We start from the raw sequence: 24450 nt of genomic DNA on the forward strand, positions 1-24450 counted from the left end.
GGTGCAGATTAAATGAATATTTACTACCAAAGCTCTTAAGGACAGAATTGCTTTCTTTTTTGTTTATTCCAAAGCCTTAAGCTAGATGCACCTTTCTAAAGTATTCATGGTGACTTCCTAGATAGTCAAAGTTTTACCTCCTTGGTCTCCTAACTATACACTCAGAATAGCCTAGTAAAATGTTTTATTCTAATCATAGCACAATTATTGCAAGTCTTTGTGTTTCTTCCCATTTCCCTTAGAGTAATGGCAAGTCTTGAGACTGTCTTTTACCTATCCCTTCACTTTTTCTTCCACCTTGCTCACAGCACTCTTTCTACCTCAGCTACGCTGACTTCTCTTACCTTCTAGCCTTCTCACCTCCCACCACCACAGGGCCTTTGCAAAAGCTCTTCTCAGACTGAAATGCTCTTCCCTCTTCTAGCGGTGTTCCATCTTTCTGATCCTTTGCACTGAACCAATTTAGCCTTCTTCAGCTCAACCACTGAAGAGTTCCCTCATCAGATTAAACCCCTCTAGGCACCCTACCCTCTCCTTTGAAGCACTAACTACTTTTTGTTTGAGAGTGATTTCATTCGTATCTATGTCCTCCACCTCAGTGAGCTATCGAAGAAAGAACCTGTGTCTGGTTTGAATCACTAGCTGAACCCTCTCAGACTTTGTAGAGAGTTTGGGAAATGCTGCTGGGAGGAGAGCATGTCATCTCGAGTGATCTCCTCAGAAGCAGATCACTGAATTTCAGACCAACTCACCAGAACCCAGAAGCTGCAGGTCAGTTTCCTGCTGACATGGCCCACTCGCTGGTGAAGAATCAGAATCCCAGTCTCTAAGATGCTGCTCCCTGGCTTCAGTACTGGTGTGGAAAAGAGTGGAAATCACAGAACCCTTCTCTCTGCTCCCTCCCCTGCTCATCCAGCATCCTTGTCTCAAGCCGCCTCTGGTTTACACTATCCAGCTCACACCTACCCAGGACTCTGGGGCTCCTCTGAATTGTTCATGTAGTGTAAAACTCTTCCAAATGTGAGCTCAATCCCTTCTGAGTAAGGAGAATTCTGCTTTGTGCAAGTTGTGTTGTACTTGATAAAATTTCACCTTCTTCCCCTCTCCCTATGCTGCCTCCCCAGTTAAAACAAATCTCTGGGATTAAATCAGTCAGGGCTTCCTGGGAAGGCAGGAACCTTTGGTCCCTTCACCGTCCTGTTCACAGCAAAGGGTTGGGTTTGCTTTGAGCCAGTTCCCTCTCAGGTACTAGAGTTATCACTGTCCCTGTGAGTTCTGAGAAAGGTGCTCAGTGTGAACAGAAGTGCCCTTGAATTCAGAGTCCTAAAACCGTTGGTCAGTATTCCTATTTGCCAAAAAGAACTTCCTGTTTAGGAAACTATGTAACTACCTGGTTCTCTGAACTGTGGAAGAAAATGGTTACTTGTACTTGTTCCTTCAATAAATATTTCTGAGATATATAAATATATAGACACACAATACACACACACAAAGTAATGGTGACCAGATATTTGTCCATATGGGACAATTTGAGGCTGGGGAGATAGTGAAATGGTTAAGGCACTTGCCTAGCATAGAAATTAGCCACTGCAACTCTGGTTCAAATTATGTACAGCATATGGTCCTCCAAGCACCGGACCATATGGGATTGATAATATGGAATGCCAGGAGTGCAACACTGAGCACAGTGCAACCCCTAAGCACTGTCAGGTGTGGCTCCCCAAAACAGTAAACAGATTGAAATAATTTGGGATGTCAAATAAGCACACCTTAGTCAGAAAGCCAATAAAAACTGGGGCCAGAGTGCTAACATAGCAGGTAGGGAATTTTCCTTGCATGCAGCTGGTCCATGTCCAATCCCGGCATCTTAAATGGTCCCTTGAGCCCACCAGGAGTGATACCTGAGTGCGGATCCAGGAGTAAGCCAGGTTTGTTCCCCAAAATAAAAAAAGATATAAAACAAGATTTTTTCCAGGAAAACAGTGTTAATGGGTACGCTGTGCAATACAGTCTGAATTTTAGCTATTAAAATGTTGGGTATTTACAAATCTTTTCTTCTCAAAAGGATTGAGGACACAGTCAGGATGGGGGCAAGACCTCCCAAGCCATGATGGATAAACTGAAAGTTGAACGAGGTGTTTCTGATGTTTCCTCACAATCTCCCTTGTAGAGTAGATTTCAGTGTTTAAATAAACAAAGAATCTGGAACAGAGGTTCCAAAAGCTGCTGAAATCCACCGTGGATTCTTAGTGCCTGGGAAAAATTGAAGAATCTGTAAGGAATGAAATTGTCCTAGGGAGAAGTATGTGAAGGTGACATCTTTTAAGAAAGGAGTACAGCTAAAGTGACCCAAAGGGAACCAGAAAAATATGGCTTAGCAGTCTCCTCCACCTTCAAGCTTCCTTTCCAAAAAATGATTTTTTTGTGCGAAAGTAAAAGCTAGAGACTTTCATGTTCTTTCCCAGGGAAGAGCTTTGATTCTGAAATGATCTGTTTCTCTTGCATCCAGGTCCCTGTCCTGAGACCCATGGACCTGATGGTGGAGGCCACCCCACGGAGAGTATTTTCCAACGCGCACACGTACCACATCAACTCCATATCAGTCAACAGCGACTATGAAACCTACATGTCGGCTGATGACCTGAGGATTAACCTGTGGAACTTTGAAATAACTAATCAAAGTTTTAGTATCCTTTTCTTGTGGCCAATAACCTGTTGACCTGAGTTAGATGAATCCAGGTATGAGCAGACTTGGGGGGAAGTGGAACAGAGGGGAGGCATCAGAGACTACAAGTCTTGACGTGTACATGTAATGTGAGCAGTATGGAAACTCTGCCAACTGACCAAGTTAGGGAAGACATGAATGGCAAGTAGTGGGTCAGGATGGCTCTGGATAAGAACTTTGAATCAACCCTTTCATTCAGAGGCATTGCTTTATCATGACTTAGAATCACATGGGACTTGTTGATGCAAAGAACTCAGAATTTACTTAGGGCTGGAGAGATAGCACAGTGGGTAGGGCGTTTGCCTTGCACACAGCAGACCGGGGTTTGATTCCTCCACCCCTCTCAGAGAGCCCGGCAAGCTACTGAGAGTATCCCACCCGCACAGCAGAGTCTAGCAAGCTACCCGTGGCATATTCGATATGCCAAAAACAGTAACAGCAAGTCTCACAATTTGTTGTGAGACGTTACTGGTGCCAACTCAAGCAAATCGATGAACAAGGCGAGGACAGTGCTACAGTGCTACAGTGCTCTCCTCATTAGAGTTCTTTAGTGGCCTGTGTGGACAGCCTGGACCACAGGTACGTGTGAAATGATTGACACTGTGCCTTAGTAGTGAAAACTAACTGGATTTTTCTAAATTTGGGCTAACTAGAAAATAATTCTTACATTATGGGTTTGTTAGAGTAAATATAGCCCTTGGTGAAGAGAGACTGGAAAAGTATAATGGGGATGTGAAGATAATAGTATTGAGTTCCAGTACTATAGTGGGGATAATTTTCCAAACTTAACAACCTTCATAAGCATCCATTTTATTTCCATACATAGACCTTCTCATCACTGGCACATTCTACTCAGAAACTATAGTGTGGACTATATAATTATTTAAAACATAACCACGGATTTTAGATATATAGAAGAAAACACACTGAGCTGAAGGGAAACACTGTGGGAAGACAAAGATGTCTAATATAGTGGGGATTTTATACACAAAATCTCATTTGGAAAGTGCACAGATCATAATTGTATAGCCTGATGGATTTTTACAGAGGACACCTGCGTATCCAGATCCACAAACCTAAATTTATTTTGTTATCCTCACATCCCCATTATGCTTTTCCAGTCTTTCCCACCAAGGTCATATTTGCTCTAACAAATCCATAATGTAAGAACTATTTTCTAGTTAGCCTAAATTTAGAAAAAAACAAACAAATGCTGAGTGGGTGGGTGTCTCACTTCTTCTTTGACTGCCTAGTGATAAAAGTGGTCATTTCACCAGTATCTGTCCTATGATCTACCCCACCACAAACCTGACTCATCCTTGAATTCCCACTCACTGACTGACCTCCCCAACCCATGGTCTTTACTTGGCCTTCTCTAAAATAGAGCTTTTCAAACTTATTGGTACTTTCAGAAAAAAAAATCACTCACTGTCCTCTTTCTTTAATGAACAGCTAGAAAGCTCCCTACCTAATTGCACACATATCTACTATTACTGTCCTCCCAGATCATTCCAGCACCCTCCAGGTTGTGCATTTTGGGTACTCTTAAATATTTCAAATCAATTCATTTCTCTCTATCCCTACTCCTGCAACACACACTAATATAGGTCACTGTTCCCTCACTTATGTGATAGGGATTATGTGCATGATGGTCAGGGTGAACCTTCCACCATGTAATTTAGATAACATCCCCCCACCCACTTCTAAAATTATCAAGTATATTCCCATTAAATTTAAGGTAAAATTCAAGTGTTCCACCTTGAATTTGTATAGTCTGGAACTCCCTTCCTCCGGGATATCCTATCACATCTCTCCCTGCTTCTTCATTCACCATGTTTCAGCCAGCTAGCCTTCTCTATTCTAACAAGTCTTGTTTTTATTTTTATTTCTGATCTTTGCTCTTTACTCCTTCTAGAATACTCTATCCCCAAAGCTTGCTTGGCGAACTAACATACCATCATTCAGACTTAAATCTCAGGTCACCTTATCCAAGTTGCTTCCCCCATTCAGTCCCAAGTAGCCCCAATAACCATCCTTTTACCTCCATTCTATTTAACACTATTTGAAATTTTTTGTGCATGTTGAGTTTCATTGTGTTCCAATATAAATTCTATTTATGTTGAATTTATATTGGAATCCAGTGTAAAGGGACTTGGCATGATACATTCCTATATTACCATAATATCAAAGAAATTCTAACATATACAAAGTATCATTTTGGTTGGATAGGTCAAGTCTGAAGTACTAGCAGTGATCAACATGAAGACTGTATAGTAGACAGTTGATCATGAAATTCTACTCAAAATAGATAAGTTATAATACAGTTCTGGGTATTCTGGTAGAAAAATGTCGGTAGCTCAGACACGTAAAATAATATTTTTCTTGCAAACTACAATTTGGTGATCTCCTTCTATAGGCTAGGCAGCCTTCTCCAGCAGTGATTCTGAGATATGAGTTCCTTCTATGTTGTGGTTCTCCAGCGTCCCCATGCTTATCTGTATCCACAGAAAGCAGATCATAGAGGACCAACCAAGGGTGAGTCCAAGAAGCCAGACTCCTAAAAAAGCCTGCCTTTCATTGGCTCAAACTCTAACAAGACCACCTGTAAGTACAGGACTGGCTGGGAAATGTAGCCTAATATATATGTGCATGAAGCAAAAAGACCTGATGTGGGTAGGTATACAAAAAACTAATCTCCATCACAGAAGAGTGCTCAATAGTCCCTCAAAACTTTGCGGGAAAGGCAACTTTAAGCTAGAAATCGTGATTTTTTGAAGGCACTGAGAACTGACCCTCGGGTCTTGGCTGACTTCTGTTCATCTCTGCTCCAACTCCACATATGGTCTGAGCTGGGAAAAACCTGCCTACAGATTTGTGCCTGGAAGTACAGCTGCTAATAGAATGCATGTGGGTGGTGGTTCCCTTTCTCCCTTTGCATCTATTCCAAGAGTCAGAAATCTGCTCAAACTCAGCTGCTGTCACTCTGAGCTTCTGCTGTCCCTAGCCAAGGTGACATGTTTTCAGAATTTTGCCCCTAGGCCTTCTCCAGGGAGGAAAGTTTCTTTAGGCATTTTGGGAGACAGACGCCTTGGGGAGAATGCAAAGGGGAAATATTAATAGCACAATTTAGGATATATTCTGCAGATGTGTGACAGCCTGCCAGATGCTGGCATACAAATGAGCCCATACCATTCACCCTGAAAGCAACCGTATGTAAAATAATCATTGTCATCATGAGAATGATGATAACTGATATCTATATAGTGCGTTTCAAGCAGATTGCCCTAAGCACTTAGTAGTTTCAATAAATGGGGACCCTGTTCCCTGTCCCAACTGAAGTGCGTTTATTTCTAGGGGGAAAAGTGGCCATTGTTCAGAGCACAGGGCACAGAGTCACCACTAGAAACTCACTAGCTCAGACATGGTTGAGCTCAAGTTTGATAATTCCTCTGTATGACCCACTCGAGTTAAGGAAACCTAACTGAGGACAGAACTTTCTGGGGATCCCAAAGCTCTGTGCCATGGAGGTGGTAAGCAACACACTTCCAAGAGTATTTTGTGTTTCTGTAATGGTATTTTTATGATCATGAATATTAGAAAATGAAATCAGGTGACTTCGGAAATTCTGAAAAATCCAATTAAAGGACAAAGTAAAGCTAAGTAAAGTATTGAGTAGGTAGTGAGGTGATTTGGGTTTCTGCAATATTGTTCACAGAATATGTGATTTCTAGTAACTGGCAATTGGTGTGACTCTGGAGTTTCTAGAAGCTCTGGAACCCAACAGAAAGTTGTCAGCTCTACCTCTTGTTAGAGGTAGAAGCTTTAACATGTTTCTTCTCTTACCCAATCCTCTGTTTCATAATCTGTACTCAGAGAACTCTAGAAAAAAAGGATTGTGAAAAATATTTAAAGATGTTTTAGGTAGCTAGAGAGTAGTATATGGGTTAATGCAATTGCCTTGTATGCAGCCAACCCTAGTTAGAATCCCTGACATCACATATGGTCTCCTGGGCACTACTAGGGATTATCTCTGACTCCAAAGCCAATAATAAGCCCTGAGCAGTGTTGAGTGGCTCAGAATCATACAATAGATAGATAAATGTGTTTCAGAAGTATATGTGGACATTTAGGTATATTTATTCACACATAACCATGTATATGGATATTATTTACATTTGGATAAATGTTTACATATATATATACACACTATGTATATGAAAAATTGGGGAATTGGCTTTTGGGGCCACACCCAGCAGTGCTTTGGGGCTACTCCTAGTTCAGTATTCAAGTTGCTCCTGACAACACTGTGAGAGCACTATGCAGTCTTGGGGATTGATCTTGGCCTTGGGCATGCAAAGTATGTGCTCCAGCCCTTTGAACTATCTCCCCCAGACCATAGACAGTAAGCTATATATATGAAGAACCTTTACATACACATAAGTATACACACACATATATGTGTGTATGTATATATGTATGTGTGCACATACATATAGCTGTATACAGAAACACATACATTAAATTAGAGTAGTACAACACCAAGTAATAAATAAGAACCAACAAAATGATGACTTTGCTTATGATTGAAAGCACATGACACATTGAATGTATTTGAATGTTAAAACTTTTTCTCCTGAATTCACCATCTGGGTCATCCTTTTGATGAAGAGCAGTTATATGCTCTTTGGAGGCAATTGATCATCATGCCCTCATTACCAGATAATTGCAGAATCTCTGACAGGGTCCAGGCCCTGCTTTGGGACCGGATCAGGGAAAGGCATTCCCAACCTCAGGGAATCTGGTCATCTGATCTTCAATCCTCTCCTTCCCATCAATTTCTCTATTGTGTGAAATGTTCTGCCTTAAAATGGTCAGACTTTGGTCTAATGACTTAACATTATAACAGTAACTCATTTCTATATTAGCAATTTCCAGGGCAAAGGGAAACCAAAAATTTCAAATAAAGGAGAGACACTATAAAAAGATGTCATTCTTTAAGAACATTATAGTTTACCTGGGATCCTATGAACTCCCTCTTATGACTGAAACCAGCTGCCCTGGCCTCTAACCTTATCCAATATGGGACTTATTAAATTGGCATATAGAATAAAAATAAAGAGGCATCCCTTAAGAAAGTCTCGGGCACCTGAATTATACCAGGCCATGGGGTGTAAAAGTGAAAAGTGTTTTCAGACATACATCAAATAATCACATTGATTATACAGTTGCAAGCCAAAATATCTCCTATCTTAAAAGAAACAATATTTTGTGTATGCTTTCTTTTTTTTAAGTTTTATTGCATTGCAATCTGGAGAAGGAAGAGGGTGAGAAGTGTTTACAAAGAGGTGTGTAGAGATTGGTCCAGCATATGCAAAGGCCCTGTCTAGACAGTGATCTAACAAGAACACTGCTACAGAACCATAATGTGAAGATAAATGAGAAGAGATGAGGCTGTAAAGGTTAGCCAAGGCCATGTCTTCCTTCAATCCAGTCTCTGGGAAGGAGGTGAGATTTCCCTGGGAAAACCCATTCTTCATAACTTCGACCTTTGTCTCTGCAACTCCCCACATCAGCTTCTTTTGTCAAAGGAACTGAGGCTCTTCCATACCTAAGCGTTCCAGCACCTTGCGCTTTTTCAGACCATGGAGAGCAGACTCCTTTCCGATACCGGGGCCTGTGCTCTGCTGGCTTTGGGAGGGAAACTGTGGGGCCTTTAGTGAGCTTTCCTCTTGTTTCTGTGTCTACCAGGAGATGAAGTGTATTTATCAATCACAGATTGGCACATGGTCCACAAGTGGAGTATCCCTCCCAATGAGGCTGCCACCATATGTGCCCCTGTGTGGGTTTCCCCGGGTTGAGAACTTGCTTATGTGGACTGTGACTCTCCTAAGGCATTATGACACTGAGGTTTTCTCCTTGAATCGGCCAAATCTCATAATTTTTATTTATAGTTCTTTTTAATTTTATTTATTATTTTATTTTATTATGTATTTTGATTTATTTACATTTACATTTTTATTTTATCTTCATGTTTATTTCTATTTGTTTCTTTTTATTGTAGTTTAGGTTGCATGGTTACAATAGTGCTAACATTTATAGTTTTGACATACCATGTTATTGCATCTTCACTCCCAAAAGTGCCCATGACTCCCCGTATTGTCCTTGTGCCACTTTGTGCCTGCCTCTTTCTCCTCTCCTGACCACACTGCTTAGGAACCTCAGTTTGGTAGTCACAGTTCTCGGGTTTGTCTACTTCTTTGTTTCTTTCTCTGTATGAGGGCATCATCATTATTCGTCCTTCTCCCTCTGACTTATATCACTTAACATGATACCTACCAGTTTCATCCAAGGTGCAATGAACTACAAGATTTCATCTTTTTTTTTTAGTTGAATGTATGTGTGTCTGTGTGTGAAATTTTTTCTCCATACACCAATCATAGTGCATTTGGCTTATTTCCATATCCTGGCATTTGTGCTAAGCACTGAAATAAATCTGGGTGTGTACAGTCGCTTGTTTTCAGGTGAAATGCCAAGGATGCAACCAATGCAGACCTATTTTGGGTTTCTCACGCTTCCACAGAGCAGTATAGCTTACTCATTGCCAATGCAAACTCCAGAGGTTCACTAGATTTGAATTCAGCTTCTTCTGCTAAAAATCTGCATAACTTGATAAGTTACTTAATATCCCCCTGACTCTCAATTTCCTCATAAGTTAATGAGATAATGAAACTATCTACTCATAAGGTGCTTGTGAGGATTAAATGAGATAATCATATAAATTTCAGAGCTGAGTGCCTGCCCCTAGGGAGAGTGGTTCAGTGGGTGTTATGATTTGCAGAATCCCCCTCCCATACCCTAGTCTCTTGGTCTTACCTTGTTGTTACCGTTTCTCTCCTGAGAAAAACCACAGGCTAAATAAATGATTCACACTACAGAACCAGTCATTTTGGCCTACTAACCTATAGTGGATTTTAAATTATGCCCATTGGATACTGCTTATTCATGAAAATCATGTAAAACTTATGAACATTTTGAACACCTTCTGTGTACCACGGAGATGCCAAAATAAAACTGCATCCCCGATTCTATGGTTCTAAAAATCTGGAAGGTAAATGTACAATTGAAGTTCAGCCAGAGAGACAAAATCCATAGTGTAAAGGGGTGTGTGTGTGTGTGTGTGTGTGTGTGTGTGTGTGTGTGTGTGTGTACATTTTCCTTTAAAGGTGTATTCAGGCTGCAGTGCATGAAGAAGTTAGGAAGGATCATGAAAGAGAGGTAGAAGGCTTCATAAAGAAAGGCTGGGGAGATACTCAATTGCTAGATCACATGCCTGGTTTTTACAAGGCTTAACTTTGAGCCCTGACCTGCCATGGTCCTCCAAGCACAGCCATCCGGCCCTGAATACCATATCATCAGACTTGAGCAATTCCAGGAATGACCCCCCCCCAGTTTCCCCAGTAGAATTGGGGTCTCCTCTGTAAAAAAATATAATAGAATTATAAGGTAATATCTGAAGGGTTTTGAAGAAAGTATCAGGTATTTTCTAATGTCGGGATTTCAGACTGTGTGTAAAGAAATTTTGTCATGGGACTTTCAAGTAACACTACCTCCCGATTCCTCACCATCGTAAAACCATTTCACCCCAGTCTTTCATAGTTCAAGGCATACTTGAAAGCAGTAACAATTGGGCAGCATTTGCCTCTTTATGGCACCCCTTATATTGAATCTAGCCATGGCAAGATCTCTGTGAATGTTTGCACATTGGCTTTTTTTAAGCTCTTAAGAGTGGGATATCCCTGAGAGTCCTCTTTGGAGACCTCCAGTGTGTTATCATCAAACCTCATGTCCGTTCTGCTAACAAGATCTGGTGCTCTGTAATCATTACTTAATAGCCAAGGATTTATTTCAGACTTTGGGAAGGAAAACAGACTACCAAGCAAGTCATCTGCCCTGAAAGGGATTCCAACTCTAACTGGGAGAGTTGCTCCACTGTCAAAGCCAGGAGAAGGCTATTACCCACCATTAGCATTAGTAGAACTTAAGTGTGATAAGAGAAGTCTCAGCTGAATTTAATCTGGGCATCTTATCTAGGTTAAGTTGGACCCTACTCTCCTGCAGTGGGTACAGAGAGGCATGAGCTGGATTCTAGCCTCATATAGATTAGGCAAACAAAAAAACTTGTCTGTAAAATTAGCATGATCAAGACAAAAGCATATCAGGACAGTAACCTTCTAAAGTTCATAAAATTGATGAAAGTTATCCTTAGAAAAATATCTGCTTTCTTTGGAAGTTGTTCATTTATATTATTAGTCATGTCATTTGATAATTTTTTCTCCATTACCTTATTGTAAGTTCATATTCTCAGAGACTAAAAGAATAAATAGTATTTGCCCATTCAAAAGAAAATAAATTAAAACTCAGAGAGATAAAATACTTCCTCAAGTTCTCTTTTAAAAAAATAGAATTTGAATCAAGTCCTGACTCCGTGTTGTTATAATCAGAAAATTTATCAAGTGTGCAGCCCAAGTGGCCGATCCAAGTTTGATTCCTCCGTCCCACTCAGAGAGCCCGGCAAGCTACTGAGAGTATTTTTGCCCACATTTTTGCTTGCCTTGCAAGCTACCCATATTCGATATGCCAAACACAGTAACAACAGGCTTCATGTTGGAGATGTTACTGGGCCCGCTTGAGCAAATCGATGAACAATGGGAGGACATTGCTACAGTGTCTTGAACTTTGCCTCTTGAGCTGTGGCTCCTGGTCTCTCAACTCTCTCAGAAATGGTTTCTAAACAAGGAAACTCACATTTAAAATGTTTGTTTTCTGTGGGGCTAGAGCGATAGCACAGCAGTAGGGCGTTTGCCTTGCACGCAGCCAACATGGCCGACCCGAGTTCCATTCCTCCGCCCCTCTCGGAGAGCCCGGCAAGCTACCGCGAGTATCTTGCCCACACGGCGGAGCTTGGCAAGCTACCCGTGACATATTCAATATTCCAAACACAGTAACAAGTCTCACGATGGAGATGTTACTGGGCCCGCTCGAGCAAAACGATGAACAACGGGAGGACCGTGACCAGGACCGTGACCGTGACCATGATTGTTTTCTGTGTTTAAATATATATTCATTAGGGAGATTACAAAATAACCTGTAACCTCACCACCTACTTTTGATGTAGGTTTACATCACAATTTTAACTAGTACTAGACCATTTGATTAAAAGGTTTCAGAAAAATAAGGAAATAAGTCATGAGACATAATTAACTCTTTTGGGGCTAGTGGATAGGATACTTCCTTACATGTGTCTGACCCAGGTTTGATCCTGGGTCATATCACATATGGCCCCGTGAGCACCACCAGAAGTGATACCTGAGCTCAGAACCAGAGAAAAGCTCTGAGCACCATCAGGGGAGGGGAAAAGCAAAAGAGCAAATTTTTTCAATTTAGCTCTTGGAGATACTGTGTTTTGCATGCCGCCAACTCAGGGTTGATCCCAGGCACCCCATAGAGTTACCCGAGTCTGCCAGGAGTGATCCCTGAGCAAAGAGCCAGAAGTAATCCCCAAGCACCACCCAGGTGTGGCCAAAAAAGAAAATGAAATCTTATTCTACCCAGGAAGTCTGTTCCATACCTCACTGCCTATCCACACACATAAAATCCTCTTTCTCCTTTCCCTGCTTAATTTTTCTGCTTAGCAGTTGCTACCGCCTTGTATATTTCTTTACTTTGTTTCGTGACCATGTCCATCCCTGTCCCTATCAGAATATAGGTTCCGGGGTGTGTGTGTTGGGGGGGGGGGGGGGGGGGGCGTGGCAACTTGTCTGCTTTGGTCACAGCTTTGCCTCCTACATTCAGAAGAGTGCTGGCAGCTTCTTTGTGAAACTTTGTGGAGTTTACAAACGAGCAGAAAAAGAGATGGGCACAAGCTGAGTTTCGGAAAGTGACATGCATACTGGCCCCTAAGTCTTCTTATTTCTCTATGAGTTACAACACTTATCTTTCTCTCTCTCCTCCCCTCTTCCCCTCTCTCCTTTCCTCTCTTCCTCTCTCTTCCTCTCTCCCCCTCTCTTATTCCCCCTCTCTCTTCTCCCCTCTCTCTTTCCCTCTCTCCCTTCCTCTATCACTCTCTCCCTCTCTCTCTCTCACTATCCCCCTCTTACTCTCTTCCCCCCCTCCCTTTCTCTCTCTCCCTTCCTCTCTCCTCTCCCTCTCTCCCCCCGCCCTCTCCCTCCCTCTCCCTCCCTTCCTTTCTCTTTCTCGCCATTCCACTACAAAAGGGGAAATATCTACAGGCCCATGCACATAGAACTCTAAAATTTGGTTTCCTGTCTTTCAGCTTATCATTTTCAGAGTATATTTGGGGTGGGGGGGTTGTTGGGGATTATTTGGGATTTTTCTTAGTGGGGAATCTCCTAAGCAGTGGGGCCCCAGGGCCACTCCCAGTGATACTCTGACAACTGGCCTGTTGATTCCATGCCAGGGCCTAAGGGGGAGGAGCTGCTTGGGCTCTACAGATCTGGGATCACCCTAAAAGTTTTGGGGGGTCTAGGGGTACTAGGATTATAACTTGGTCCCAGTGCATGCAAAGCATGTACCTCTGACTGCTGAGCTATTTCCTGGCCCCAGAGAATCCTTTTTAAAGTCACATTATGATGACACTATAGTTGCCATTTTTAATACTGTTTTATAACAGACTTGGAATCTTATTGCATAAAGATTTAAGGAGATGGATCAAAATTGACTTAATCATGTCCCTATTTCTGTGTTGCTGTCAGTCTTTTTCTTTCATCATGTTACTGGAGACATTATTTTTTTTGGTAGAAAGCTTATTCCAAATTTGGGATTAGGGAAATCATTTTTGAATTGCCCCCATCTACCCTGTAGCATCCTGCCCTAACCCTCAGCACTCCCTCACCCCACCACTGAGAGAAATTATGGCTTGAGCTTCATATTTGTTTGAAGTCGATCCCTTAAGGAATTGACCTCCCAGAGTCTTCAATTATTATTTTAAATGATGCCTTAGGCCACTGCCTGCCACGCGGTGCCCTCACCTTCCCGCCTTCTGCAACCCAACCATGGAGCTCAGCTGCCAGGCTGGCAGACCCCCTCCTGGCCGCAGTGCTGCCTTCAGAGTCCCAGCAGAGAGGCAGATTAACCCCTTTTGTTAGCAGGGGTAATTTGCCTGGGCTCTGCATTAATAAGGAATGCAGTAAGCAGTTGGGGTCAGAAGAACAGATCTGTCAAGCCCCAGGGTTAATTTAATAGCAATCTGTTGGCTGTCTGCCTCGTATATTAGCCGTGAATCCAATGCTGTTTCGCTTTTACCATTTAGTTCTTTGGGACAACCGGGACATAATTTGGATACAGAGCTCTGAAGGATAGGGAAGAGAAAATTGACTGTCAAAATGCATCATTCCATTTTCAAGATAATACAAAAAGCCATGCATTGCTCATCTGCTTTCTCCTTCCCTCCCAATATGAAGGGCAGAACAGCACAAGCCAAAGGCCCCTCTCTCCCCTTAGAACAGTCAGGGGCAAAGTCTTGGCTTTCTCCACGGTGCCACCATGAAATAGCCTCTCCTGCATGCATGAGCCATTGTATCTCTAGTACCTGAATGTTTCTAGAACTCCACAAATCCCCATCAGTTAATGATTTATCAAGACATCCCTTACCATGTTTCTGTCCTGACTTTTAATTTAAAAAAAAAAAATCACATCAGAAGACACAAAAATCCTAGGGAAGATTCTGAGTGCAACTATGGTTCTGGAAAAAACACAGTTCCTCAAAGTGACAAGGAATTTAGGAGCCCTTAGTCCCAAGCCAGAGGCGATGGAGTCGCCTCTTCAGATTAACCAGGAACAGTTGCAGGAGAGCCAGGGTCCCCACCACTGGAGTCCTATAGACTTGGTCTCCATCCCAGCTCTGCCCCTGAATTACCTTGAGTAAGTGGCCTCTTTTGTTATCTCCTCTGGTAGAAAATGGGTCTGTTATATCCTACTCACCTCCTCAGGTCAGAAAGTCCCAAGGAGACAGAAGTTGTGAAGCACTTAGCTCCAGGCAAGCCTGGTGCTTGAGAAACACTGCTCACTGGGCACTGTCACCTCATTCTTGTCATCACAGTTATTACAAGCAGGAGTGACCCAGAGAAATAACATGAGGTTAGGTACTTCCTTGCATGCAGCCAAGTTCTGTTGAATCACCAGCAGTGCATGGAATCCTGAGCGCCACTGGGACTGATCTCTGAGCACAGAGCAGAGATCAGCCCCGAGCTCAGCCGAGTGTGACCCCAAAATTAAAATAAACAAAAGAACAGCTATAAGGGCTGAGGTGATGGTACAGAAGGTAAGGCCCTTTTGCCTTGCCTGTGGCTGAGCCTGGTTCCATCCCTGACACCCTCTCTAGCCCCAAGCACTAACAAAGAGCCTTCCTGAGCACAGAGGCATAAATAGGCCCTGAGCAGTGCTAGGTGTGGCCCAACCTCCCCACCCCAGATCAAACACAAAACAAACACTGTTCTCCCGCTGTTCATCGATTTGCTCTAGCGGGCCCAGTAACATCTCCATTCTGAGATTTGTTGTTACCGTGTTTGGCATATGGGTGAGATACTCTCAGTAGTTTGCCGGGCTTTCCGAGAGGGGCAGAGGAATTGAACCCAGCTCGGCTGGGCTGGCTGCACACAAGGCAAACACCCTACCACTGTGCTATCACTCCAGCCCTCACCCCAGACCAAGAGGCACATTTTGTCTCTGAACCCTGTCTGCATAACCCAACACACACCAGTCAGAATGCAGAATCAGACCCCTCCAGTCAGAATGCAGAATCAGACCCTGAGAGGGGGCCAGGAACCTGCAGCTTGGGGGGGTGAGAAACCAAGGGCAGGTTTCAAGGTTCCGGATCAAGATGGGGTGAATTCAGAGGCTGCAGCCCTGAGCAGCCTCGGAGGGTGCCGCGCCGTGATGCAGTTGCCGAGTGAGGGGGGTGCTCCTGCGTTCACAGCTATGTTTAAGCACTTCATTTTCACACATTCTGACTCCAGGGCTTTATTTTTAGGTGAGAGAAAAATAACTGTGGATGTGGCATCACCTCCTCCCACACAGCAAAGATCCTTTCCAAGCTCAGCTTCTGGTTGGAGCTCTCCTGGTCGAGGTGGCAAACGCTGACACCAGTTTTTCTGTCCCTCTTTGGGGGGAAGAAAAACATGCTCCCAGGCACAGCAGGGCCTGCAGGCCCCTTCTGAAAGGGGAGGAATCGGAACTGATTATAGCTGACTACTCACTGCTGCTCTCATCCAGAAACTTCCCTCCACTCCCCCCCCCCATTCATCCCCAACAGTGTGGCCACAAAGCCAGGGTCAGGGGCCCCCTGAGAGAGCATCAGAGCTGAGCCTCAGGCCACCCCCTGGGGAGCCCCAGCTCCTGCTCCTCAGCATGTGGTGCTAACTGCAGGAACATTGATAACTAGCACTGGCAGCACTTGAGTTGGAAAGTGATATTTTGTGAATTAGGGGACTCTCTGCCAGCCAGATTGGGTGAGGGGAATGGTAGTGAAATTCACGGCGGGTCTCCAGTTCATTTTAGAGAGAAGCCAGTAAGATTAATGAGAGGTGATTAAAAGCAAAGGGGACGGGCCAACGGCAGAGCCCCTGGTGCAACAAAGTGCATGCCACAACCTTTGTGGGAGGAACAGGAGAGAGAGAGAGCTCTGGGAGTCCTGGTGCCATCACACATTGACTTGTGCCCTCTCTAAACACTGAAGAAGGTGGGGACTGTGCCACCGGCTTCAAGTAAAGCAGTCTAGTGGTAGCATTTGAGGTCTCACTGCTGGCTGGTTCCAGGCAGGGTTTTCCAAAAGGTGCTCCAGAAATTTCTCCCAGCAAAAAAAAAAAGGGGGGGCTTTATTTTCATCCTCCTGTCGATTATTTTTTTAAAATTTTTTATTTTATTAAAGTTCACAATATTTGATTACATTTAATATTCAAACACCAATCTCACCACCATTACACCTTCACACCACCAAATTCGAGATGTTTCCTTCCCAAGCCCCAAACCCTGTCCCAAAACAAACCGAAAGAATATATTTTGTATCATCTGTTATGAAGAACTGCTGAACATGCTTACAAAAAAAGTGTTTATATAGGAAACAGTGTGAAGATTCTTCTATTTTGGCAGGAGCCATTAAGACATTCTATAGGATATCACTAACATGTTGTTAAAGTTTGGGTGATGTGAGCTTTGGTATATATATATATATATATATATATATATATATATCTGAAAATATGGACCTGGGTAATGTCGATTATTTAAGAGGTAGCTAGCTCATTAATTCCTTGAGTCTTTGAATGTTGCCTTACTGCTAGCCATGGCTCAGTATAGAGTGAGTTTGCATCAGTTAATCTGAAGGGGGAAAATGACTCAGGAAATACTCCCTTGTGAAACACAGGTGAGACAAAAGTCACAAAGCTGACTTGAGAGTGGTAATATGTTGTTTCATCTCTTGGCTTTCGTACTATATGCAAGAAGTTGTGATGTACATACACAAAATACTCTGCTGCTAGAAAAGAGAACAAAATCATGCAGTTTGCAGAAATATGGCTGGAACTCAAGGTTGTCATGCTGAGTCAGAAGGACAGGGATGGATACCGAATGACCTGTCTCTGTGTGGGACTTAAAGATACACAGTAAGGTAGCAACAAGCACAACAGGAGAACTGGTCTACACAACTGAGTTGGGACGGGCTTTGGGAGGGAGGAGTCTTAGGGTCCTTGGAAGAGCGTGGGGGTACACTAGAAATGGGTTTGGTGTTGAAATTATGTGCATTATTAATCGCATTGTAAACCACAGTCTCAATTTAAAATAAACAAAACAGAACAAAAGCCTCTTATGCTTCAAGGGATACTATCAATAAAGTAAAGAGAGAACCACCAGAAAAAAATAGAAGGAGTGGTGATGTGGAGGAGCGATGGAGTTCCTTCTGATAAGCCTCTCCACGTGGCGACGTCCACGTGGCCATGCTGTTCCTTGGTAGGAAGTTGCCAAGTCCTCAGAAAACGGCTTGGTATCAGCCAGGTGTCTCCCAACCTGCACCAGGTCCCCAAGTGCCCAGTTGGGGTTTGCAGGGATGGGTACAAAACACTCTTCTAGAAGGTGTCCACTTCCATGAGTCATCGTCATATACGGCCCTGTATATGTTTCATTTCCTTGTACAGAGAAGTGGCTGCTGGACACAGATAAAGTAACTCTTGATCAGAAAGGGCAATACTGGGCTGGGATGGAGCTCAGCACTCAGCACTTCCTTGCCTCTGTAGACCCTCTGGGTTCCATCCCCAACACTGCCCAAACAAAAGCAGGTGCTAAAGCTGAAAGTATGATCCATGGGAGGCTAAAACCACCACCCATACAAGCCAGACATTTCATTTCCTATGCTAGGCTCCCAGGCTCCAAGGCAAAGCAATTTATGATGCAATTGAGGCAGTAGAACTTTAATAAAACAAATGTTGCACCTGGGCTGAAGCCCTCACGCTGCCCCTGCAGTTTTGTGACAGGGAGCAAGTTTCTTTATGTCCTGGGAGCCCATTTCTACCCTGAGAAACAAGGAATGTGCTGGTGTTTCATGGATGAAAAGTAATAAATTTTTATCTATGCTTTGCACCATGATTGACCTACAATCGGTTGTGTTTTGTTTGTTTTACAGTCAGTGACAAAATGTTGGCAGCTATTATTTTCATTATTATCAGCATATTATTAAAGATCTCAGGAGGGGTCAGGAATACCATTTACAGTCTCGCATCGATGATGTTTAGCAGCACAGGTAGAGTCTGGTAAGGAGTGAAGTAAATTGAATTATCTCCTTGAAAGGTGACTAGTTTCTCAGCCATGGCTGCAAAATGAGCGGAGAAAGGGGCTGGAGCAATAGCACAGTGGCTAGGGCATTTGCCTTGCATGCGGCCAATCTGGGTTCAATTCCCAGCATCCCCTATGGTCCCCCGAGTAATACCGCCAGGAGTAATTCCTGAGTTCAAAGCCAGGAGTAACCCCTGTGCATGACCAAGTGTCACCCAAAAAAAAAAAAGAGCAGAGAAAATCCACAACACGATTTGAAGAAAAATAGTTAGCTGGAGGTCACTACTCACCTCTCCCCACACATATACACACACACCTTCCTTGACTCGCCTGCGCCAGATATCGTGGACATCAAGCCGGCCAACATGGAGGAGCTCACCGAGGTGATTACGGCCGCCGAGTTTCACCCCCATCACTGCAACACCTTCGTGTATAGCAGCAGCAAAGGGACAATCCGGCTGTGTGACATGAGGGCATCCGCCCTGTGTGACAGGCACACCAAATGTAAGTAGCCCGTGATCCTGGACTTCTGGGGAAGGCGGGGCAGGGGGAGTGTGCACTGGCCTTACAGCGAGGAGGCTATGAGGAGGACCTAGACATTTCCTTGACTTTCCCACTCTAGAAACAGCACATGCTGGGGTTGAGGGACACTGTGGCTTGTCCCCCCACAGGACTTGCATTCATATCTGATGTTTGTGAAAAGGAAGACCTCCTATTCCATTCCCCCAAACACTCCCTTAAAGGCTATGGTCTGGGGCTGGAGCGATAGCGCAGCAGATAGGGCATTTTCCTTGCACGTGGCCGACCCAGGGTTCGATTCCCAGCATCCCATATGGTCCCCCAAGCACCGCCAGGAGTAAATCCTGAGTTCAAAGCCAGGAGTAACCCCTGAGCATCGCTGGGTGTAACCCAACAAGCAAAAGATAAAAATAAAAAATAAAGGCTAGGGACTGTAGGGATGAGTTAGACATGAGCCAGCCCATCACCTCACGTGACTAGCTTTCTCTGCTAGGGGACAGGGTGCTTGGCAAGGAAAGGCAGATTGGCGGGGGCTGGGCAGTGGGTGTGTGGTTGCTGCCACATCCAGAAAGGCATTGAAATGGCTGGGAAAGTGATGAGGGTAGGTCTGAGATGTTGGCGGTGTTGTAAACGGGACTTTCTGCACTGGCTGGGATCCAGGAAAGCAGCCGGGGAGGCGGGGAAGTGGCTTCGTGGAGAGGATTCAGCTGTGGGGACCTGAGCTCTCAAAGCCCCTAAGGCTCCAACTGGCCTCAGGGAAATGCTCCTGTCAGATCACACTGCATCCTGCTAGGGGGTAGGTGAATTGACAGCTCTGAAATGAGCAGAGGCTGCATGCTTGCAGCCATAGACCAAGACAGATGTTGGGAGGTTGAGGCTGACTGGCATCCCCAACCAGTGCTGCATGGACACGAGGCCCCTGGAGCCAGCAGAGAGGCTCCACAGAGTGGAGGTTCCTGGAAGGCAGAGGCAGTCTGTGCATAGAATTGAGCTACTGGGTGTGCAGCTGCCGAGATGCTCAGAGACAGAGCCTGTGTCCAGCCATCTCCCTGCCAGGCACTGCTGGACAGGAAGCCACCCGTTCTCCCAATCCTGACTCTCATGCTTACTTCCTCTGGGATGTGAGTCTATGATTCTCCATGTAGAAACATAGCCAGGAGAGGCATGGTTTCAGTTGGGTCCCTCTGTCTGATCCTTGGCCATGAGGCAGCTGGGTGCAGAATGTAGTGGTTTGTGGAGGGTGTTTGTGGTGGAGGCTGGAGCGAAAGCACAGCAGGTAGGGTGTTGGCCTTGCACGCAGCCGATCCGGGTTCAATTCCTCCATCCCTCTCGGAGAGCCTGGCAAGCTACCGAGAGTATCCTGCCCGCATAGCAGAACTGGCAAGCTCCCTGTGGCATATTCCATATGCCAAAAACAGTAACAACAAGTTTCACAATGGAGACATTACTGGTGTCCACTTGAGCAAATCGATGAACAATGGGAGAACAGTGCTACAGTGCTACAGTTTTTGGTGGGCTCAAGAGCCACACAGGAGGCCAGTTCCTAACTTTCCAATTTCCTGGACTTTTCTGAGCTTCTGTTTTCTCATGTGTGAAATGGGTCAAATAATTCCACCTCATGGTACTTAGGTGAGATCAGGTTTTCCCCACTATCTGAAAATAGGACGTTGCTGTTTGTTGTAATTCAGTAATTTGATGATCTAGGAAAATAATTTTCCATTTAAATTCATGGTAATAGTGTTTCCAAACCCAAATAACCTACCAAATCAAACCAATTAGAAGTATTATACTTTAAAGGGCAAGGGAAACTTGTAACTCTTAAGAACTTTTAATAAGCTGCTTAACTTTTTTTCATACTGCCTTCAAAATATAGTATTTACTTTACACATAGCATATTTAAATTCAGATTATCTACATTTCAAGTACCTGTAACCAGGTGTACCCATAGTCATGGCATACAGTAGCTGCTATGTTGAATGTGGCAGATTTAGAACTTTATCATCATTGCAGAAATTTCACTCAGCTCCTTGAGGACATGGATATATCCCTTCTTTCATTGTTATTCTCTCAGCAACCAAAACAGTGTATGACCATGATAAGTGCTTACCAAGTACGTGCTGACATATGTGCTGGGACAGATCTTTAAGCAGTGCTTACAACAGCTAACAGAGGGAAAGTGTTAAAGGCAGAGAGATCAGCATGTGCAAAGGGCCTGAGGCATGAAAGGTAAGCGTGCTTGTGTTGCTTCCAGTTGACTGATGGGGTTGATGCAGAGAGAATGACTTGGAGAAGGAAGAAAGTTCATAGATTCTCAGCAGGAATTCATCAGTCAGTCATCATAGTCAAGATATAGAACTTGAATATATTTTTTAAACTTTGAACAGCCTTAAAACCAACCCAGCAACTAATAAGATCCAAAATTAATTTGTAGAACAGTTGCTAAGACAGGAGATAAATGGACCAGCTGAGTGAACAGAGATGGGGAAATAAGATAATACAGTGTTGAAAAGCATTTCCTAATGCCCTGTATTGTTAAATATAGGGCACACAGTTCTTCCTTTGGGGAAGATGTCCTATACATTGTGGGATATTAGCAACATCCCCTGGCCATCCCCCACAAGATTAGTGTTCTCCAACCATGGGTCCAGAGACAAGTATGAGTCACACATGTAGCAATGTAGCACTGTAGCACTGTTCTCCCATTGCTCGTCAATATGCTGGAGCGGGCCCAGTAACATTGTGAGACCTACTGTTACTGTGCTTGGCATATCGAATACATCACAGGTAGCTTGCCAGGCTTTGTTGTGTGGGCGAGATACTCTCAGTAGCTTGCTGGGCTCTCCAAGAGGGGCGGAGGAATCGAACTCGGGTCAGCTGGGTCAGCTGCTATCGCTGACCCGCTGTGCTATCGCTCCAGCCCCACACATGTAGAAAGGTTGAAAACCACTGGTCTGCTGCCTTGGTTATAACAGCCAGACCATGAACCAGTATTCAGGACAAGTGCTGGTCCACAGGTGTGAAAAGGGTCAAAGAATGATGCACTAGTGTCGAAGAATTATGTACTAGACACAAGTAGCACAGACCAGTGGTATCAACCAAAAATTGACTCTTAAGATTGAGAAATACCTTCTGGGAAGAAACTTCGCAAATCTAGAGTCAAATTCATTGTCAGTCCTTGACATAATTTTTTCTACCTGTGATGTCTAATATTATTAGTAACATGAAGGGCTTCAAGGGAAAGCTAAGATTTAATTTCTACATTCAGGAAGTACCAAATTTAACCAAGAGCTAGAATGAGTCGAGGTTACATTTCAGGAACAATGCATGAGGAACAATACAAAAAAATCTGTGCAGATTTTTATGGGTGCAATGAAGTAGGGCAAATTATCTCCCTGGAAATGACCAGAGTCATTCCTAGCAATACTTGATCAGGCTTTGTGAACCTGATGGTTCAGTGCTCTGGCCAACTGGTGCTGGGTATTGTGTAGGAGGGGTGAGGGTGTGGGGGGAGGGGGTGCTTGTGGTGGTAGGGATTGAACTCAGGGCTTCGAGCATGGAAGGCACACACTCTGCACATTCTAACCCTTTGAGGTCTTTCCTCAGCCCCAACTGTGCATGTTTTAGTATACAAATGACTTCAAGAGACAATTAGAGATAAGACCTTCACAGGAGAGTGTGCCATTTGGGATGACCTCACTAGGAAGACAGAATGTTGAAGCCCAAGGAGGCTCTGGTTAGGTGGGAAACCAAGAGAGAAACGTTAAAAGCCTGAATCACAGATGTGCTATAAGACCTTTAAAGGGCCTTACCAAGAAATGTTGGGCATATTAAGGATAGAGATCAAACGCAATAAAGATTCATACCAAATCAGCCCTGGAAGATCAGAGATAAAAGTTTCGTGTATTCGTTCATTTTCTCCTTCATTCCTTTATTGGGTAAAGCCCTATTATAGACCCAGAGTCTGGCTTCTAGTTTTGTTTGTTTTATTGGATTTTATTTGGTTTTGATTTGGGTGCACCCAGCTGAAGATATCCAGGGCTTTCTCCTGGTTCTGTGTTCAGTAATCACACTTGGCAGTGCTCCCCAGGGACTGGGAATCAAACTTGGGTATGGGGTACTGGAGATCCAACCTCAGTTGAAGGTGTGCAAGCCCTACATGCTATACTGTCTCTCTAGCTTCTTCTTAAACTCCTAAATTCTTCCTAAACTCCTCCCAAAGTCCAGATCTCCTGGGGCCAGGCCAACACCTCGCCATCATGGACAGGCACCCAGAGACAGCCCAGCTTCCCTGCATGTTCTGGGTGTTCGCCTTCCACAAAGACAAAGCAGCGTGTGCCTGGTCAGAGTCAGAGTTACACCTTAGATTTTCTATAATTTCATTTTGGGATTTATCTTTTATTGGCTTATTATCAGTTTGAAACAACTATATTCACTTTGGTAGTCCGCGTATTTGGTAGGTAGAAAAGCTTCACTGCCCCTCGTCATTCTAGAGCCACTTACACAATAAGAGCAGCCCGCTCCACCACCGCCCCCTTTTCCTGTGTCTCTGGCCATAGGTGTATTTTCCCACAAAGCCTAAGAGTCATTTAATTGTGACTTCTTTTTTCTTTGCTGTGGTATTCCACGTTACAACTATCCCAAGCAGTTTTCTTTGAACTCTTAATCGCATAAAGTTTGCAGGGCTGGAGTACAGCAGATAGGGGGCTTGCCTTGCACAAGGCCCACCTGGGTTCTATCCCCGGTACCATATGCTGTTCCTCCAAGTCCCGCCGGAGTGCAGAACCAGAAGTAATCCCTGAGCATCTCCAGGTGTGGTCCCAAAACCTAATCAACAACAACAAAAACCATGAAGTTTGCATTTCAGACCCATAAAATTGCAACTTTGTACTTAGTAATTACATTTCTATACCTCAATGCAAGCAATTCTGATGTTCTCCAAAGCCACATTGTTGAACCCAGGGTTTCCGACACCACCTGATGTCCCTGTTCCTCCACTTCCCGCCATGCAGGCTGCACACATGTGTGTTTGAAAATCATGCTTGCAGGCACATGGGGAGCAATTTGAGATCATTGGGTGGAGAACAGCATTTCTATTTGATAGACAATTAACACAGTGGCAGTAGGAAGAGAGATTTTGCTTTAGTTTCAATAAAAGGAAAATCTCTAAGCTAGCTAACAATAATGGCTGTGGAAATAGAAAAGGGAAGGGTGAGAAGGAACCATTTCTTTTTAAAATAACTGTGGGAGAGGCCAGAGAGATAGTACAGGGATTAAGTGTTTGCACACGGCCAACCTGATTCAATCCTCAGCACCACAGATGGTCCCCCAACCACCCCCGGGAGCGATCCCTGAGCACAGAGCTAGGA

At 44.0% G+C, this 24450-nt stretch overlaps 1 protein-coding gene across 3 annotated transcripts in view; it reads left to right on the plus strand.

The window, feature by feature from the left end:
* PPP2R2B (protein phosphatase 2 regulatory subunit Bbeta) overlaps positions 1-24450 on the plus strand; it is a 487952-nt gene that overhangs the window by 420123 nt on the left and 43379 nt on the right. For all 3 annotated transcript variants that reach the window (XM_056124486.1, XM_056124487.1, XM_056124488.1), the window contains 2 exons: positions 2510-2687; positions 18905-19069. In XM_056124486.1, coding sequence (XP_055980461.1) covers positions 2510-2687; positions 18905-19069 — 343 coding nt within the window. The remainder of the gene's footprint in view (positions 1-2509; positions 2688-18904; positions 19070-24450) is intronic.

Source organism: Sorex fumeus, unplaced genomic scaffold (assembly GCF_029834395.1).
Source record: "Sorex fumeus unplaced genomic scaffold, SorFum_2.1 ptg000051l, whole genome shotgun sequence".
NCBI lineage: Eukaryota > Metazoa > Chordata > Mammalia > Eulipotyphla > Soricidae > Sorex > Sorex fumeus.